Source organism: Canis aureus, chromosome 32, assembly GCF_053574225.1.
Source record: "Canis aureus isolate CA01 chromosome 32, VMU_Caureus_v.1.0, whole genome shotgun sequence".
NCBI classification, from domain to species: domain Eukaryota; kingdom Metazoa; phylum Chordata; class Mammalia; order Carnivora; family Canidae; genus Canis; species Canis aureus.
In genome coordinates, this window is record NC_135642.1 from 28840936 (window position 1) to 28860899 (window position 19964).

The window sequence follows — 19964 nt, forward strand, 5'->3', positions numbered from 1 at the left end:
AACACCAGGTATATTGGAGAAGGGCCTACCCCAATGACTTCATTTTATCTCTGTAAAGACTCTATTTCCAAATAAGGTCATATTGCGGGGCCTAGGGGTTAGGGCTTCAACGTATCTTTTTTGGGGGGGAGGAGGGTTGAGAGACACAATTCAACCTGTAACAAATGTCACAAAGGAGCAGGTGGTTCACTGATTCCTTTATTTATTTAGGAGGTAGGGGGAGGGACACAGGGGACAGAGGAAATTACCTACAGGGAAAGAGCTGGGGAGGGTCTGCAGGGGCTGGGCTAGAAAGCAGTAACACTGATTCTATAGTTGAAAAGGAGTAGTGCACATTTGTAAGTACCTGGTGGGAGTCTTGTAATAAAACCTACCTTATGAATAAGTACAGTGGAATACTACTTAGTACATTCATACATGTTTCTACCATCTTAAGATTTTTATATATACAGTATATGATCTGTTTTTATAAATGTACAGCTTGAAAAAAAGAGATCCTTCTTGTAATAGGTACAGCACGAAACACAAAACCAACATGGGCCAGCCACATTCCAACTGAAGACCCAGAGTAAGCAAGGCCAACAGCCCAGCCCCCGGCCCCCGCTCAGCCCGGCAACGCGACGGTCCTGGCGAAGTGGGGACCAGCGCCCCTCTGCGCCCGTGGGCTCCGCCGGCCACGCCGGCCCTCGGCATGTGCACGGCAAGTGCCCGCTCACGCCAAGCCCAGCCTGCGGAGGGCAGGTCCTCCCTGAGGGAAAGTGGCAGAGAGGAATGTGTGTGTCGGGGAAGGAAAAGAAGGATGGGAGAAATGTGCTCTTTGACTAAAGGCACTTGTCAGCGGCCGCCTCCAGCCGTTCCCTGGGCCTGGTGAGCGAGCGGGCTGCTGCTGTGACAGAGCCAACAAGGTCTGGGTGGCCCTCGCCTGTCCTCTCACCAGGTTTAAATACAATAAATAAATCTTAGTAGGTGGTTGTTTTGCCCTCCTGGGCTCCTAGGAATAGGCTACCTTTTAGGATCGTTTATGGAGTGACACTCCTTGTCCCCAACCCAGCTTTTCAATGTCCTCCATGGGGAAGGTGCCAGAAGAACTCTAGGCCTTGGAGAAGGAAGCAACTGCTCGCTATGGATCAGAGAGAGAGCCCCGAATGTCCCCTTCCCTGCCTGGAGCTCCTTCACCCGTGCGTCAGAGTCTCTGCGCGCCTCAGATCTTGGTCACATAGTTGTTGGGGAACAGGCCCTGCTTGCCTCGTAGTCGACCCGTCCACCAGCCAGAAGGATCTGCAGGAGACAGAGACGGCGAGAGTGAGGGTGGGCAAGGCAGTCTCGCCTGGGCTGCACACTCTGCTCCTGCGGGTGCGTCACATGGGCAAAGGTGGTTTGGCTCCATCTGCGTCCTTTTTCCTTCTTTCTTTTCTTTTTTCTTTTCTTTTTTTTTTTTTTTTTTAAGATTTTACTTATTCATGAGAGACACAGAGAATAGAGAGAGAGAGAGACAGACAGGCAGAGGGAGAAGCAGGCTCTATGCAGGGAGCCCGATATGGGACTCGATCCCGGGTCCCCAGAATCACTCTGGGCTGAAGGCAGTGCTAAACCGCTGAGCCACTCGGGCTGCCCTATTTTCTTTTTTTTTTTTTTAATTATTTTTTAAAAAAGATTTTTCTTGGGACGCCCAGGTGGCTCAGCAGTTTAGTGCCACCTTTGGCCCGAGGTGCGATCCTGGGGTTCCTGGGATCGAGTCCCACATCGGGCTCCCGGTGCATGGAGCCTGCTTCTCCCTCTGCCTGTGTCCCTGCCTCTCTCTTTCTCTCTCTGTGTCTCTCATGGATAAATAAATAAAATCTTCAAAAAAAAAAAAGATTTTTCTTCATTTGAGAGTGGGCGAGAGCATGAGTGGCGGGGAGGGGCGAAGCAGACGCTCCACTGAGCAGGGACCCCGGGATCATGAGCTGAGCCAAAGACAGACACAACCCACTGAGCCACCCAGGTGTCCCCTTTATTTTCTTTTACATGAAAGAGTTTGTTGTAAAAAGTAACCCCTCCCCGACAGCAGACACACACCTCGCACTCAGGGCCCAGTTCAAGGAAGAACTTGCTGCTCCCACGTGCGGCTTTGCTGTCAGCTGGAGGCTGTTGGCTCCCTTGGGGCCCAGGGTGGTGGGGGATGGCCCCCAGCCCTGTCCCCACTTTTCCCCACCACATCCTTCCCACGCCTTCCTCCAGCGCCAAAGTTGCTGGGAGAACCTGATCCGCAACATCTCCCAGGCCCTCCCTCCACCGTAATGAGTACGGGGTCTTCATCCTTCCAGACCCTCTGCTGTGATTATAACCACACTCAGGCTCATTTTAAACAGAAACCGGCCACTCTTACTATTCTGCATCATGCTTTTCAATACTTACTAGATACTGTCTTTCCATGTCTATCTCATTTTTAGTTTTTTTTATATTTTATTTTTTTAAAAGAGTTTATTTATATTTATAAATCATATAAAAAGATTTGGATAAGGGAACATGGGCTGTGTCTTCATGAGAGACACACACAGAGAGAGAGAGAGAGAGAGAGGCAGAGACACAGGCAGAGGGAGAAGCAGGCTCCGTGCAGGAAGCCCAACGTGGGACTCGATCCCGGGACCCCAGACGCTTAACCGCTGAGCCACCAAGGCGTCCCTATTTTTAACTTTAATAATACATACTATAGATCATTTCATATCAGGATATAGTTTCCATATGCTCTTCTAATAGCTGCATGAATTCCTGTCATTTGCCTATTTCTCTAACAGCTATTGGGCTTTATCTTACTGATTAGGAATTCTTTATATATTAGTGAATTTGTCCTATGAGTTGCAAATATTCCTTTGACCCCACAGGTGCCCCTCCTCCCATTTTTAATTATATCTTAACAAGTAAGTATTGAATCAAATGATCTATTATCTTACAGCTTCTTGATTTTTCTATCACTTTTGTACATCCTTTACCACACTGATATTATTAAAAAAAGAAACTTCCCCCATACTTAGGTCTAGAACTCCTATTTTATATATTTACATATTTATGTATTTGGGATTTATCTTGGTGGAAGGGATTAAATATAAAACCCAAGTAATTATTTTGACATGGGGATTTTAAAATTTTGATACATAACTTTATATTTCCTCCACAAAAGTCGATTCTAGCAGTAAACTCTGAAAGAAGGTATCTTTCTCCCGGACTTACCACAGATATTATAGTCCACCCTTTATTTGCAATGACAAAATCCAGAAAGTTCTGAAAAAGTTCTTAAAAGGTCTATAAATTCACTGGATGGCAACACTTGACCTGAACTGATGTGAATTTATGAGATCTCCTCCCAGAGTGTGAATGCTCATCATGTTGCTCAGCAGAGATACTAGGTTTGACGCAGGACGTTGCCCTGGGAACCATAAGGGGTGTCCTAATTTATGATATGATGTATATGATATATTACACATACACACCCTATTATTGACTATCTAACCATCTCTGATCTCTCAAACTCATTTACCTTAAAGATTTGGATAAGGGGGGACACCTGGGTGGCTCAGCGGTGGAGCCCCTGCCTTCAGCCTAGGGCGTGATCCTGGAGTCCCGGGATTGAGTCTCACATCAGGCTCCCTGCTAATAGAGCCTGCTTCTCCCTCTGCCTGTGTCTCTGCCTCTCTGTGTCTCTCATGAATAAATAAACAAAATCTTAAAAAAAAAAAAAAAGTTTTGGATAAGGGAACGTGGACTGAATCATGACTTAGTCTTTTGCTGGAGCCCCAGGTGGAGTCTTTTTCCATCCCCCTGGTGAGCAGGGAGGCTCTGGCCTGCATTGCCTCAGTAGCCTTGGTCCACTTTCAGACCAGACTGTTTCTCACTGTTCATGTGCAGGAGCTATTTAGATGTGGAAAACATTTCCTCCCAGTCTGTTTTTTATCATTTAACTTGGTGTCTGGTGCAAGTCACCATACAGAAGATTTTGATTTCACCTTTTGATGAGGTTTAAATCTTCTATGGTTTGGGGGTTTAATGTCCTCCACAGGAAGACTTTCCCTCCTCAAAGATTAATACAATATTCTAGGTTTCCTTCTAGGATTTTTTTTTTATTTAAAGATTTTATTTATTTCCTTCTAGGATTTTTATAATTCAGTTATATATCTTTAATTCATCTGATATTTATTTTGTGTATGAGATAGAGCTCTAACTTTATTTTATTTTCCAAATAGAAAGTCACTGTCTCTTCTTTCCCCTGATTTCAAATGCCACATTTATCCTGTATTAAACACCTGTATACACATGGGTCTGTTTCTGGATTCTGTTCTGTCTGTCCCATTTATTTATATGTCTATTCATGTACTCACACTGCACTACATAAATTACAGTAACAATTTATAGCATTTTCTGAGAACTTCAAGGACTCGGCATTTTACACAAATACGTAATTACTTCGATTTATAACCAAAATACATGTTATTTCTGGAAAAATCTGAAATATTGAGAAATAAAAGAAAGCAATACTCAAAATTCAACACTCAAGGAGACCACATGTGAATATGTGTATACATACACTCAGCCATTTGTTTTATATTTTTATAAAAATGAGACTAAAGTCCACAGTCTATAGCCTTTTTCCCATGAACATTTTTCTATGTCAATAAGCATATTACACTACTGCATCATTATCTACAATAAAAATGTCTGTCATTGAGGTTCAGTGAATGCATATTGTAAAGCTTCTTTAGCTAACTTCAGCTACTGGGTAATTGGTCATCTCCAATATTTTTGCTGAACAGAGCTGGTGATAAAAACTCATTTGTGTTTACTAAGCATTTATTCCAACTTTTATTTTTACTACAACACTTTCTAGGAAGGATACTAAATGGCTAAAATAGGGGATCCCTGAGTGGCTCAGTGGTTTAGCGCCTGCTTTCAGCCCAGGGCATGATCCTGGAGTCCCGGGATCGAGTTCCACATTGGGCTCCCTGCATGGAGCCTGCTTCTCCCTCTGCCTGTGTCTCTGCCTCTCTCTCTCTCTCTCTCTCTCTCTCTCTCTCCCTCTGCCTGTGTCTCTCATGAATAAATAAATAAAATCTTAAAAAAAAAAAAAAAACTAAATGGCTAAAATATTAAGCCTATAGCAAACTAGATGGCTAAAGGAGGTCAAAATAATCCCTAGAGGCCGATTAGAAGGATGTCGGTCCAGGGACATACACATCTCCTGAGTGAGCCCAGGTGATGACGGAATTGGTTAAAAACACCATTCTCAGGACTGTCTGTCCTTGGCACCTCTTCTTGAAGGCTAAACTCACCAAGGCCCACTTCCCTCACATGCTGTCCTTGTTCTGCTCATGATGGATGGCTCCGCACTGTCCACGAGTCCTCTCGAGCCTGACATTCAGGGCCACTCCTAGCTTCATCTCGCCTCCTGTGACATCACCTGGGGGATCCTGCCACACGGCTGAGTTGAGCATCGGCTCATCTTCCTAAAATGACCTGCTTTCTCTAGCCTCTGGCTTATCTGTCTCTCTCCCCCTTCCTCACCACAAATGCCATTTCCTTCATGGTGCTTTTTTAACATTCTAAGGAGTTTATTATTGTTATTATTATTATTTTTTAAGATTTTATTTATTTATTCACGAGAGACACAGAGAGAGAGAGAGGCAGAGACACAGGCAGAGGGAGAAGCAGGCTCCATGCAGGGAGCCTGACGTGGGACTCGATCCCGGGTCTCCAGGATCACACCCTGGGCTGAAGGCAGGGGCTCAACTGCTGAGCCACCCAGGGATCCCTATTATTATTATTTAGTTTTATTTACTTTAGAGAGAGAGAGTGTGGCAGGGAGGGGGAAAGGGAGAGAGAGACTCCCAAGCAGACTCCCCGCTGAGCCCAACACGGGGCTCCATCCCATGACCCTGAGATCATGTTGAGATGAAACCAAGAGTCAACACTCAACGACTATGCCACTCAGGCATTCCAGAAGTCATCTTTTAAAAAATACTTCCACGGGATCCCTGGGTGGCGCAGCGGTTTGGCGCCTGCCTTTGGCCCAGGGCGCAATCCTGGAGACCCGGGATCGATTCCCACATCGGGCTCCCGGTGCATGGAGCCTGCTTCTCCCTCTGCCTATGTCTCTGCCTCTCTCTCTGTGTGTGTGTGACTATCATAAATAAATAAATAAATTAAAAATAAAATAAAATAAAATAAAAAATACTTCCAAAGGACAAATGTTTGGTCATATGTTTATTATATTCTAACTTATCTTCTCTACCAAATTAGTAAAGCATTCAGCCAAGCTCACAGATTGCTATTATAACAGATGTCATAGGTCCTCCCTGGCTTCCATTCCATCTACCTTCCGTGTGAAGAGGACATCAAGTTTGGGTGGGATAGTCCTAACTCTTTCCTACAGAAGTCCCTGCCACACCTAACCTACTTCAGGTATAGCCTTATCTTGCTACAGAGATTCAGGGATAGGCACATGACTAATTTCGTCTAATCAGAGTAAAACCTAGGACTTTTGTCTAATGGCCAAGAGAAATTTCAAAGACAAAGTAGATTTCAGACAGTTTGATCTGTTTGCTGGAACTGATGCAGCCATTTTGCTGCATAAGGGAAAACAGCCCAAGAAAGGAGCAAACACAAAGAAGGCAGAGCTGAAAGAAGTATTAAAAAAAAAAAAAAAAAGAAGTTAGAGCCTTGATCAAACTGAGCCTGAAGGCCAGACTCCTGCTACAAGTTTCAGTTAGAGGAGCCTATAACTGAACTCTTTGTGTTTAAACTAGTTCTTATAGCAATGTGATCGAATGTTTTCTAGGAGGCTCTCCGAGCCAGCCAGCCACGCACTTACCTTCTTTGATAATATCGATAATGTCATTGGCATTGAAGCTGAGTTCATCTGTGTCCTGAGCATCATAGGCATACAGAGCCTTGCACTGTGGCACCTGAGGCTTAGGCTTGGGCTGGGGCTTGGGTCTGCCCCCTGCTGGGGGAGGCCGGCTGGTCGTTTGTCTCCGGACGCTGTGGAGAGAGTGGAGGCAGATGAGAGACGGGACCTAGCAGAAGGCAGCACCATGTGGTGGTCTGGGGCACGGGGACCAGCTCTGGCCTGCTCCGGGTCACATCCGGCTCCATCCTTAGATGATACACCACTCCCCAAACTTTGAGAATAAAAATAGCCCCACCCCCAACTTCAGAAACCGAACTTTTACCAGGGCCACAGAAGCCTGTAGGTGCCTCTCCCCAACAGCAAGCCTTCCCAGAATCAAACACCACCCTGCATTTTGTATTAATAATTCTGCTTTTGTGGGTTTACCACACACACACAAGTATCCCTAAACAGTACACATAATTTGCCTGTTTTTTTTAAAGATTTTATTTATTTATTTATTTATTTATTTATTTATTTATTTATTTATTTATTTGAGAGAGTGTACAAGCTGGGGGGAGCGGCCGGCAGAGGGGGAGGGAGAAGCAGGCTCCCCAGGCAGCCAGGAGCCAGATGCAGGACTCGATCCCAGGACCCTGGGATCGTGACCTGAGCCAAAGGCAGACTCTCAACCCACTGAGCCGCCTAGGTGCCCCAGTTGGCCTGTTTTTTTAATTGTATAAAAAGAATCATGTTCTTTTTTTTAAGAAGGACAGGGGTGGGGAGAGAGAGAGAAAGAATCGTCAGCAAGTTCAACGCCCAGCGCAGAACCCAATGTGGGTGGGGCTGGATCTCACAACTCTGAGCTCATGACCTGAGCCAAAATTGAGAGTCGGAGGCTTAGCCTGCTGAGCCCCCCAGGTGCCATGTGTCCTCATGGCCTTACACTCTTCCAGGGCATGACTATGTTACAGTTTACTTACGCAGTCCACTGTTGATGCTCATTTGGGAGGATTTCAGTCTCTAGCATTGTGAAAAAATTAAAACGCTGCTTTGAATATTCTTGTGCGAGAGTTTAACCACAGCAATTTCTCATCTCAGCACTACTGGCCCCCAGGGTCAGCAGTGCTGATAATTCCCTGTGGAGGGGCTGTCCTACACACCGCAGGGTGTCGAGCAGCATCCCTGGCCTCTACCCTCTGGATGCCCAGTAGCACCTCCCCGTCCTCATCATGGTCATCAAAACCATCTCCAGCACTAGGCCCCTCATCCTAGTCTTCGAGCTCTAAATATACTCTTTCCACACACTACACTGCCTCCAGGATCCATTCAGACATTGTCTGAAAAGCACAGAACTGCAGCTTGAGAGATCCTTCCTCTTTCTTACTTTTTAAGATTTTATTTATTTGAGAGTGAAAGCTAGTGAGCGAGAGCACGAGCAGGGGGGAGAGGGAGAAGCAGGCTCCCAGCTGAGCAGGAAGCCTGATCTGGGACTCAATCTCCGGCCCCCGGGATCGTGACCCAAGCCAAAAGCAGATGCCCAACCGACTGAGCCACCTCAAGAGATCTTTAAACTTGTATCTGAAACAACTATTTGTTAAATATGTTCTCATACAAGGCATTTAGAAAAAATAAAAAGGGGAATAGAAAACATTTTCTTTCCCACTTTGCTTAAGAACAAAACAAGGAAAAGCCTACATTCATTTGCTCACAAAAGAAACAGGCTTACGATTTCTCTAGGAGAAACTGGGCTATACTCAACTCGGTGGGGCTGGCTGTTAGGCCAGGTCTGTTCACACCTGTGGCAGGAAGAGGGGAAGGATCTTTCTTCCAGCCTGAGTTCTGGAGGGGAAATACATACCCAGCTTTGAGCTGTGGTCTCAGGAGGCCAGAGCCGCTCCGTCTTTGCTGAGGTCCCATGATAAGAGATGCTAACGGGGTGCTGATGAGCAACTTAGATCAGAGTATCTTTGGCGGGGGATAGGTACTGGCTGCCAGCTGGGGGGTAGGACTGTTCCTGTCAGGGGTGGGGTTTCAGAGGGCTGCCTGGGGGATGGGGTAGCAAATGCCAAGGTTCCTCAGGCTCCATTCTTCTTAGGTCAGCCCCTGTCCCCACCTTCCCACCTACCACCAAGCACTTTTCTTTCATCATAGAGGAAAGGCATCTTATAGATCATTAGCATGACATCATTTCCTCCCTAGTCTATTGGAAATCCCCATTCCCTGCTCAAGAAGTGCTTGCTTCTCCGAAAGCTGGCCAGGCAAGCAGGCTTTTAATTAAGCAACCTATATATTAGGGATGTGTCAGCATTTGGTTAATAAGAGCCATTAGCCTGGATACCAGAAGTCATCTGATTTCCCAGCAACAAGGAGGGGGGGTGTGGAGAGGAGGGGTGTGCATCAGAATACCCTGGGAGCGAGGAAAGCCTCCAGCCTGGTAATTCCAGGGCACAGGGTTGGGAGGGTACACACACACTCTCCCCAATTACTCACAGGGAGATCTGGCCTCTCTGGTAGGGGGGAGACCTACCAACATTAGTGCAGGTTGATGAGGCATCTGGGCCCAAGAGTATTGGGACTTAGGTGTAGTCTCCAGGGAAAGGGGCCAGGAGGGCCTCTTAGTGGGGAGAAGATGGATGACCCTCGGAAATGTAGCACTGTCCTTCCTATAGCAATCCTGGGAGTCACCCCCTGGCTCTTTTCCCCATCGCCCCTGGCAGTTCTTCCTCCTTCCTGTCTTTGCTGCCAGTTGCTTCTTTTCTGGGCTCCCCCACCTCAATGTCTATTAGTTCACTTCACTCTCCATTAAAGATCCTAACAGCTTCTTCCCTGCTCTTGGGAAATGGACCAAGAGCCTTCATGGGTCCTGCCAGGTGTGGCCCCAACTGGCTTCCAGCCTCAGGTCCTGCCACAGGACACACTGGTACTTTCCTACCTTTCTTTATGAGCCCTGGTTGGGGTTAAGACACCCCCTAACCCCCCCCAAAAAAAGACACCCCCTCCCTTCAAGTACCCCTAGCTTACATCTTTAGAGGATAATGCTTGCCCCTAAGATCAGCAACGAAACAGGGATGTCAGCTCTCACCGCTTCTGTTCAATACTGCACTGGGAGCTGTAGCCAGTCAAGAAGAATAAAAGGCATTCAGACTGGAAAAGAAGTAAAAATACCTCTATCTGCAGATGAGATGACCCTGCATATAGAAAAACCTAAGAAATACACTAAATAACTATGAGAACCAGTAAACAAGTCCAGCAAGATTAAACAATTCTATGTACAGTACATACAAAAGAATATACTACATAGGAGTAAATTTAACACAAGGATAATTCTGTTTATATGAAATATCCAGAGAAAGCTAGTCTATAATGAAAGAAAGTAGATCAGTGGTTCCCTAGGGCTGGGGCTGAGGGTTAGGAGAAGGAGGTCTTTCTTGGAGATGATAAAAATTCTAAATTTAGATTATGATGGGCGTGCCTGGCTGGCTCAGTCAGTAGAGCATGCGACTCTTAATCTCGGGGTCATGAATGTGAGCCCCATGTTGGGTGTAGAGTTTACTTAAAAACAGATTTAAAAAATAGATTACAGGCATGATCCCGGGGTCCTGGGATCAAGTCCTCCATCAGGCTCCCTGCAGGGAGCCTGCCTCTCCTTCTGCCTATGTCTCTACCTCTCTCTCTCTCTCTCTCTGTGTGTGTCTCATGAATAAATAAATAAATAGAATCTTTAAAAAATTAGATTATAAACATGGTTGTACAACTCTGCACTAGAAACTATTGAATGGGGGCAGCTCGGGTGGCTCAGCGATTTGGCACCGCCTTTGGCCCAGGGTATGATCCTGGAGACCCGGGATCAAGTCGGATGTAGGGCTCCCTGCATGGAGCCTGCTTGTGTCTCTGTCTCTCTCTGTGTCTCTCACGAATAAATAAATAAAATCTTAAAAAAAAAAAAAAAGAAAAAAAGAAACTATTAAATGGTACTTTAAATGGGTTGATTTAATCTCAAAAAGATCTGCTTTAAAAAAAAAAGAAGTAAATGACGTAGACCCCTGTGGCTCGGCAGCTCACTGCTGTTACTCTGAGTGACTCAGTCTGTCTGCATGCTGCAGGCGCTGGATGTCCGGAACCAGGGCAGGTGGAGGAGGACACGGAGCGGGGAGGGGCTATTTAAACACCTGTGAGAACACAGCCATTGCACGGTGTTTGGTCCCAACGCATCAGAGGATACCTCCTTAGGGTAAATCAGAGTCAAGCCAATCAAAATAAAATCTCAGGGATTACTGGGGGATGTGGGTTCCCTTGTAGGCCCTGGTCGTCCCAGCCCCGGACAGCTGCCACCATGTAAAGCCATCTGGTGACTTATCACTTGGCTAAACAGGGTTCCCAGTTCTCCATGTTTCGGAGCAGGGAAAGCCCAGGCAGAGTTGAGATGAGGCTGTTTGCCAGGGAGCAGCTCTGCATCTTTTTTTTTTTTTTTTTTTTAAGATTTTATTTATTTATTCATGAGAGACACAGAGGGAGGCAGAGACACGGGCAGAGGGAGAAGCAGGCTCCATGCAGGGAGCCCGACGTGGGACTCGATCCCAGGACTCCAGGATCACGCCCTGGGCCGAAGGCAGGCGCTAAACTGCTGAGCCACCCAGGGATCCCCAGCTCTGCGTCTTGCATTAGAGAACCGTCTGTTTAGACACCCGACCCCGAGGTCACCGCGATCTGGCTCTTCCCTGTTTACTTTAAGATTTGATTTATTTATATATTTGAGAGAGAGAGAGAGAGGGAAAGAGAGCAGCAGGGAGGCGGGGCAGAGGGAGAGGGAGAAGCAGACCCTGCACCGAGCGGGGAGCCCGACGGGGGATCCCCGGACTCCCAGACCATGACCTGAGCAGAAGGCAGCTGAACCCCCAGGCGCCCCTGGCTCCTCCTTGTTTAAACGTCCCCTGTGACCCGACAGGAGTGCAACTGCCCCAGGAGGGCAGCCGGTTAGAGAAGTCGCTGCTGCCTCGCTCCCACGCTGGGCCGGCTTCCCCCCTTCTGGTGTGTGCCGACAGGGGGAGGTCATCGGGGACCCCTCGCTGGTGCCTAGGGCGGTGGCTGCCCCGGGCAAGGGGGTGCACGGGGCGTGTTCACCGGCGCTGCTTCATTTCACCTCCCAACACTCCAGAAGTGACTGTCGCACGATCCTGGGGCTTCCTGCCGGTCTCCTCCCTCGATGGCGCAGTGGCAGGTGCACGAGGCTCCCGGAGCTCCAGCCGCGCTCACTTGCCTTCCCTTGGCCTGGCCTGCGCTCAGCCGCCAGTGGACACTGCTCATCCCTGCTCGGCCTCCGGTTTGCCTTCCAACCCCGGCGGCGACCCGGGCGGCCCCCAGCTGCTCAGAGCGGGGGAGCGGCGCGGCCTGGAGGCTTGGGCATCATCCAGCCGACACCCTCCTGGGACAGCAGGTGCCACGGGGGCAGGGCCTGGGCCTCGTCGTGCTCAGCACTGTAGCCCCTGGATCTGGCACCAGGCCCGGGGACACCGAGCGGCCTCAGTCTGCACCTTCTCGTGGAGGGACGGTGCGCAGCAGGGAAGGGTTCGAGCCCAGCTCGGCCACCGGCTGGCAGGCGACTTGGGTAGGTCGCTTCCCCTTACTTTAAAGATCATGTCTCCATCTGTTCAAAAAGGAGATTCAGGCAATGGTCCAGGTCCTTTTTCTAATTCTTAGGACGCTTTGCAGCGCGCTCTCCACAAACGCCCTACTGTCAGATGTGGCGCGGAGCACAGGAAGCCTGTGCCAGGACAAGACTGCTGCCTCTACGCTCTACCGCAGTGTAGACGAGACTGCTGCCTCTACGCTCTACCGCAGTGTAGACGAGACTGCTGCCTCTACGCTCCACCGCAGTGTAGACGAGACTGCTGCCTCTACGCTCTACCGCAGTGTAGACGAGACTGCTGCCTCTACGCTCTACCGCAGTGTAGACGAGACTGCTGCCTCTACGCTCTACCGCAGTGTAGACGAGACTGCTGCCTCTACGCTCTACCGCAGTGTAGATGAGACTGCTGCCTCTACGCTCTACCGCAGTGTAGACGAGACTGCTGCCTCTACGCTCTTACCACAGTGTAGACGAGATTGCTGCCTCTACGCTCTACCGCAGTGTAGACCCGAAAACCATCACAGAAGAACAGTCAGGAGCAACAGCCATTTTCCCGACTCTATCTTAGCCTCAGCCTTAAACCCACACAATCCCCTTTGCATCACTAGGTGGCGATCCTGTGTAATCCATAATGAGGAAAGAGCCTACTCGCTGCCAGAAATGGATTAATGAGGCCTTTTAGGTGCCTGGAGCCTTCCAAACGCAGCCCCTGTGCAGCCAGTGCAGTGAAGAAGGGGTCCAGACCGCCCGCCCAGCAAACAAGACCCTCATGCTCAGGGACTCAGTCCAGCCCAGGAGACAGGGTTGTTACACCTCAGGAATTTTGTGAGTCAGTTGTTAAAACACAGCCATTGTTACAGATGAAATGGATGATACAACTGAATGAATTAAAAGCAAAGGCAGTAAATACTCATCACTCAACCCTTCCTAATTATCTCACTACCTTTTCCTTCTGTCTACATGCTTGACATTATACATAAAGGTCTGGTTGCTCAAGGATGGCGGAAACACTATTATACAGTGGCACGTGGCTACGCATCTCCTTCCAAGTCTGAGGCCAGTGGGGTCATGCTGGTAGCTTGCCCTTGGCCATGGTGAGTGGAAACGGAGTACAACTTAGGCCCTTCTATGTCCAGAGAGCCGGACACACTGTTGTCCCCACACTGTCGTGGTGCCTAAATTTGCCTTGTAACGCACATGCAGGAGTCAGGTCATTTTGGTACCTCTGATATTTTAGGACATGTGCACTCCTAATAAGCTTTACATGATTGAAAACTGTTATAAAAACAATTATTTCATTAGGATAATGGGGGTTGGAGCAAGAATTTCATTCTCACAATAAGTTGTGTTTCCTGTTGCCATTTTGATAATACACACTCTCTTTATACATATTAACATAGAGTTCTAAAGCTCCATGTCACTGAGGATTCAGTGTTTCCTTCTGTGTAACTTCAGCACAGTATTTTTTTTTCTTTTCAAAAAAAGATTTTATTTATTTATTTATTCATGAGAGACACACAGAGAGAGAGGCAGAGACATAAGCAGAGAAGCAGGCTCTCTGTGGGGAGCCCAGTGTAGGACTTGATCCCAGGACCCCTGGATCACGACCCAAGACAAAGGCAGATGCTGAACCACTGAGCCACCCAGGTGGCCCTAATCCAGTTTCCCTACGACAACATGACCCATCATATCAGGGGAATTTGTACACACCTACCACGTGAGTGTATCTGTTCCCCATGAAGAGGGCGAGCTATAGCAACCTGCTTTCACAGCAGATCGTTTTTCTGTGTAGGGCATCGGAGCTCCAGTGCAACCTCACCCTGACCTACACCCCAAGGTGTCCGGGGAAATCAGGCGCCCCACCTCCAGGTCACTCTGTGCAAACCCGCTCTGCTGGAGAAGCCGTGTCGTGTCAGTGGCTAGGGCCACCAGTGCTGCCCCTGCCCTGAGACCTCAGGATGCCAAGCGACCGCTGAACCCTCATGGACAGCCACCCAACCTCACGAGATGCCAAGAGCCCACAAGGAAGCAGAACCCCAAATGACGTCCATCATGACAAGGCTCTCAGAAGGGAGCGTTCATGCATTTGCTCTCTTCTAGTAACGTCACTGTTCCTGGGATGTGAGCTGCTCCGGGGAAAGGAGCTAAGGATGTATCACTAGGAAAAGATTGGGGGTGTGGGCCAGCACAGGTGGAGGGAAGTTTGGGGCTTCACTGACATGGTCCAGATGGAGCTAGTGTCTGTCGTACTGTTACCTCGTAGCTCTGCACCCCCAGAGAGCAGCATGCAGGACACACGTGTGTGAGGGGCAAGGTGCCTCCCGGACCGGTCCCTGTGTCTGGCTTCCGCAGGCCATCCGTCCCCCTCAGTAGAGCCTGCGATGCCTGAAGCTTAGACCCGCGTGGAGTCCAGAGCTCTATGCAGGCCAGAGATTTTCTCGAGAGAAAAGCCACCTTTCAATCCTGGTGGGATATTACTCTTTTCCCATTAGACAGGAGCACACGGATCACAGTCATAAAACCGATACAAATAAACTTTCCAGGTGCCCAATGCTCGCCCCCTACCAAGCCCTGACTTCGGGAAGCCCTGAGGAGTGGGCCTGCACCTTAGATTATTCGGGAAGCCCTGAGGAGTGGGCCTGCACCTCCCTACTACACAGGCGAGGACACCAAGGTGCAGAAGGATTGCGTGACGCACACGAGTGGGCACAGCTGGCGCTCAGGGAAGCGAGCCAGGAGTCCAGCCCGCCGCGCAGAGAAGGCATGTGGCTCAGCAAATACCTGATGAGCGAATTGACGAAGGAACCAAGAAAGGAAACGGGATGGACACCCAGTCCCTGCATCTGTGATCCTCTGCTCTCTGCACACCACCAGGCCACCTTCCGTGAGCTTCTCTGCAGCTCCCACACCTCTGGGGCAGCGGGCTGTACCAAGTCCATGCCAGGGGGAGCTGGGATTAAGCTTTCTACTATCACCTCTTTGCTCTGCAGATGTGAAATTTAGGTCTTGAAATTCCAAGAAGGAAAATAATGGCATTTTGTTTCATTGGCTCTTTAAAATATGCTCTGTTCCAAAAGGTTGAATCTATAAACATTACTGGAAATGTGGGAATGGATGCCAGGAATTCCTAAGCCTCATGTCTGCCTGGGCCTGGATACGGCTGCTGCTCCTGTAGATTATGGGTTGAGAAATATTGCTATTGGACACTTGTTGGAAATTTTAAGCCCCTTGAAAATATGACTCCATTAGGAGAATCTTGTCAAGAGACATAGAGGCAGCATTTGAATTTTTCTATCGATCCCCTCCGCCCTTTGTGGCATGGCCAGAAGCCCTAGCACTGAACACTTTCAATATTTTTCTGTTTCTCCAACTTCTAGTTGGATTAATCTCTAGAGTATCTCAAAATTTCCTAAAGTTGCCCTCCCATGAAATAGACCATAGGATTAAAGAGGCCAACAGAAAAGACATTTCCAGTCTAGATTATAATGCTTCCAGTAATGAACTGGAGATTATGTGCACCTCAGATATAGGAGGGATAACATAAAGCATATTTGACTAGCAAATCAAGTGTTCCTGCGAAAAGGCTGATGAATGAACTGTCTGTGAGGTTCCTGCTTAACCTGTTCTCTTTCCTGACAATCAGGAAAGATCTTGAACCTGCAGCAGACATTTCAAAAGGTATGCTAAGAGACTGCAGGATAATGATTCCCTGTATATCTCTTAGTCTCCTTGGACAGAAACAATGAGGATGACGCTAAGAATAGCTCCAATGTCACAAACACGGCAAGGCAAGCATCAAGAACCCAGTTGGGATGGTAACTTAGCGAAGGCTGCTTCTTCTTCTTCTTTTTTTTTTTTTTTTTTAAGATTTTATTTATTTATTCATGAGAGACACACACACAGAGAGAGGCAGAGACACAGGCAGAGGGAGAAGCAGGCTCCATGCAGGGAGCTCGATGTGGGACTTGATCCTGGGACCCCAGGATCATGCCCTGAGCCAAACACAGATTCTCAACCACTGAGCCACCCAGGTGTCTCTCTCTCTCTCTCTCTCTCTCTCTCTCTTTTTTTTTTTTTTTAAAGATTTTATTTATTTATTCATTCATGGGAGACACAGAGAGAGGCAGAGCCACAGGCAGAGGGAGCAGCAGGCTCCACGCAGGGAGCCCGATGTGCAAAGGCTTCTTGCTCTCTCCAAAAAACCTGGCTGAACCTAAAACGAACTGACCAAGACTTCCTTGAATTAACTTGAGGTGCTAATTACACCATTTGATTTTATCCACATTACACGATCCAAAAGAAATGATCGCTTATGTTACATATGTCTATATGGAAAAGTGCACTGGGTTGGGAGAAGGAAAAGAAAGATGTGCCCAAGGATGTGAAAGCCCAAGCAGCAAAAGACGGCGGTATTCTTGTTTTTATGGATCGGCACATTCAAGGTCACCATTTGGAGCTCACATATAGGAGTTCTCGTGTTTGTGGAAAGGTTTGGGACGCCAAAATCCACTGTTTACGCCACCAAGCTCCTGTGAAATTAATGCAATTTGTGTTTTCTTGGAGAAGAGGAGCTATTAAATGCAGCTAACCTCGAGGCTCCTGAAATGCCTTGGGCATGTCTAAGGTCTCTGACCACATGAGAAATTATTTTAATTTTCACTTTATGTGTTTTAGAAAATAAATACTAAGAAAAAACTTAGCCCTTTGACCGGGTATGATTTTTTTTTAAAGGGATATTTGCATCACAGCAGATGTAAGTGTACAACGAAGAGGCTGGCTGAGATTCTCGTAGCTAGCGGGCTCCGTGCACCTCGTAAGAGCACATGCACAACAGGAGGTCAGTAACTGCTTACTGCCTGGGAGATGGCCGTGAAGGAGCCCTCCACGCCCAGCCCTCGCCACGGCAGCACCATGTAGCTTCATGCATCGACTCAGAGGTGGCAAAGGGCGTGATAAGACTTACATAGGGAGCCACGCAGCTGAGGGCTGGAAGGGAGCAGCCTCAGTTAAGACACAATGTTCCTAAATTGCCTGCTTTTGGCTGACAGATGCTCCCAGTTGGCTGGTGTGCAAGTCTGTAACTTGCAAAGCAGGGCTGGAAAGATGGTCTTGCTTGCCAAAGCCAAAGCAAGTAGGAAGCTAACAGACAGAGCTAAGAGATTCGGTGCATTTTGTTGGTTGATTTTAATCCCCCTGCCTGCTTTGGGACATCACCCCGGGCCCAGAAAGGCTGTTTGATTATTTTCACTGTGTCTATCCATCTGAATAGCGTAGGTCTCAGTTATAGAGTAAAAATCCTATCTCCTCCTCAACAGCACCCTTTCAATTCACTTGTACACAGAACCTTTTTTGGCTTTATCAATTAGACACCAGATGCCTTCAGATGATTGGGTTTCAAAATGTGGTCCCTGGATCAGCAGCAGCAGCATCTGAGAACTTGGTAGAAATGTAAATTCTCGGGCACCGCTCTAGACCTACCGAATCAGAAACTCTGGAAGTGGTCCAGGAAGTTCTCCAGGTGATTCTGTGCACACTGAAGTCTGAGAAGCAGCACTGTCTTCGACCAAACCAATCAGGTAGGCCGTGATCGTTAGAGCTGGTGGAAGGTGCGAGTGTGGGGGTGGGTGGGGAGAGAGACCCAGTGAAGAGCAGCGACCCCTCGACAGACAGCCATCTGCACAAAACTGAGGTGCTTTCATATCTGAAGCCCAAATGAGGTGCGATTTACAAGATGGAAAGGCACCCCAGGAGAACGTGGTTAAGTTTGTAAGAGCTTTGTGGTCTTTAGAAGGGGGCTGACAAGGCAGGAAAAACACCCTGCAAGGGGGCCAAGATGTGAGCCAGAGGAGCTGTTGTTTCTCTCCCAGCACGGCTCGATTTCATACACAAGTCCCCTGAGGATGCACAAAACTTCATCATTCTAGAGACACAGAGAGAATGGGAATGGAGGTGGGCCCCAGGGAGGGGAAGAATGGGCTGCAGCAGGCCCATTCTGGAGTTCAGCAGGGGAAGGTGCTCCACTGCTGAGGATCATGAGGCTTGGATAGTTCCTTACAAGTCACTAGTTCAACCACCATGAGATAATGGCTGGACCACCGTCACCCCCACCGCCAACATCGTCATCAGGCCTCGGCTGACCGAGTAGCCTCTTGCATGCCCAGTTCCGTGCCGGGTATCCTATGTATGTTATTTCGAGTCCTCCCTACAGCCCTGCCAGCCTGTTGGTATTACATCAGTGTGTGAATGAGAAGATGAAGCTCAGAGAGGGTAAGCAGCAGGTCCAATGTTAGATGGGTAACAGGGACTCAAACGAGATCCTCATCTTTATCTGATATTTGACAACATCCCTCCACAGTATTTCTGCCTGGTTATTTCCACCCACCTTTAACTGGATACCTCCAGGGACAAGGTGCTCCTTACATCCCAGCTCATCTTTGGGCTTCTAGAATGCTCTTTTGTTTACTGAAGCCAAAATCTACCACCTGGCAGTAGAATTCACTGACTTGTCTTAAAGCTGGACCATTTTATGTCTGGTGATTCCACAGGACGTGTCCAACCCCGATCCGCAAGGATGACTCTCTGAATACCAATATAGAGTTCCAGAAGTCTTTACTTCCTCCAGCTAAAAACCCTGGGTTTCTTTTTTACCAGTCTCCACTTTCAGTTCTAGAAAGGCAGAGAGGCTCTCATTTGGAAGGCCTGAAGATCTGTATTCATAAAAACATCCATACCTCACAGAAGGCTGAGGTGTTATCCTTAACGTTCCTAATGACTCTTTGAGCTACATACAGTGTTTATGCAACTGCAGTCAAGGACAGAGATCAAAACCCCAACATTAAAAAAATAATATAAACAAACAAACAAACAAACCCAACATTCCTCAGCCATGCCAGCCAGCAAGACAGGTTACCGAGTAACTGAATCTCAGGGCTGAAGGGGACCCTCTTTGGAGGTTCACAATAAGCCATCTCCAGAGAATGAGTCGTGTGCTATCAACTGGCTGTACTTTTAGAAATGTCAACCAAGGGCCTCATGGTTTTGGGTTCTGGATCACAACATGCAGGTGGTAAAGCAACTTGAGAATCATGTAGAGACTACTCAAAGGAATCCCTGGACCTTGCTGTGATCAAGAGAGAGGTCACCAGCGTCATCTGTCAGAGGTGGGACTCTTACCCGGCGGCACCCTGGTCTGGGACCTTAAGGAAATCCAAGCTCTCCGGAGTCTGTGATACTCGGTCTGAACCGGTGGACTGCTGTCGTGGCAAGGGCGGGCGGGCCATGGAGGTGTACAGACTTTTCTGATTTAACCTCTGGTTTCCAGGAGCATGAGGATGTGGCACAAACTGGTTTTTGATGACTCCATTCTGATGGTGTCCTAGAGAGAGGAAAAGGGGAGAAAACAACTCTTGAATGTTCTGAGCTGCCAAAAGGCTCTCCAAATTCCTTCCAGCTTTCAGCCAAGAGCAAGCCACTTAG

At 48.1% G+C, this 19964-nt stretch overlaps 1 protein-coding gene across 2 annotated transcripts in view; it reads right to left on the reverse strand.

Annotated features, from left to right (window-relative positions):
- Positions 1-185: 185 nt before the first annotated feature.
- The window catches only part of MYO1E (myosin IE), a 198069-nt gene continuing 178290 nt past the window's right edge, over positions 186-19964 (reverse strand). For both annotated transcript variants that reach the window (XM_077881290.1, XM_077881291.1), the window contains 3 exons: positions 19662-19863; positions 6842-7011; positions 186-1278 (listed from right to left, as the gene is read on the reverse strand). In XM_077881290.1, coding sequence (XP_077737416.1) covers positions 1202-1278; positions 6842-7011; positions 19662-19863 — 449 coding nt within the window. In that variant the 3' untranslated portion in view covers positions 186-1201. The remainder of the gene's footprint in view (positions 1279-6841; positions 7012-19661; positions 19864-19964) is intronic.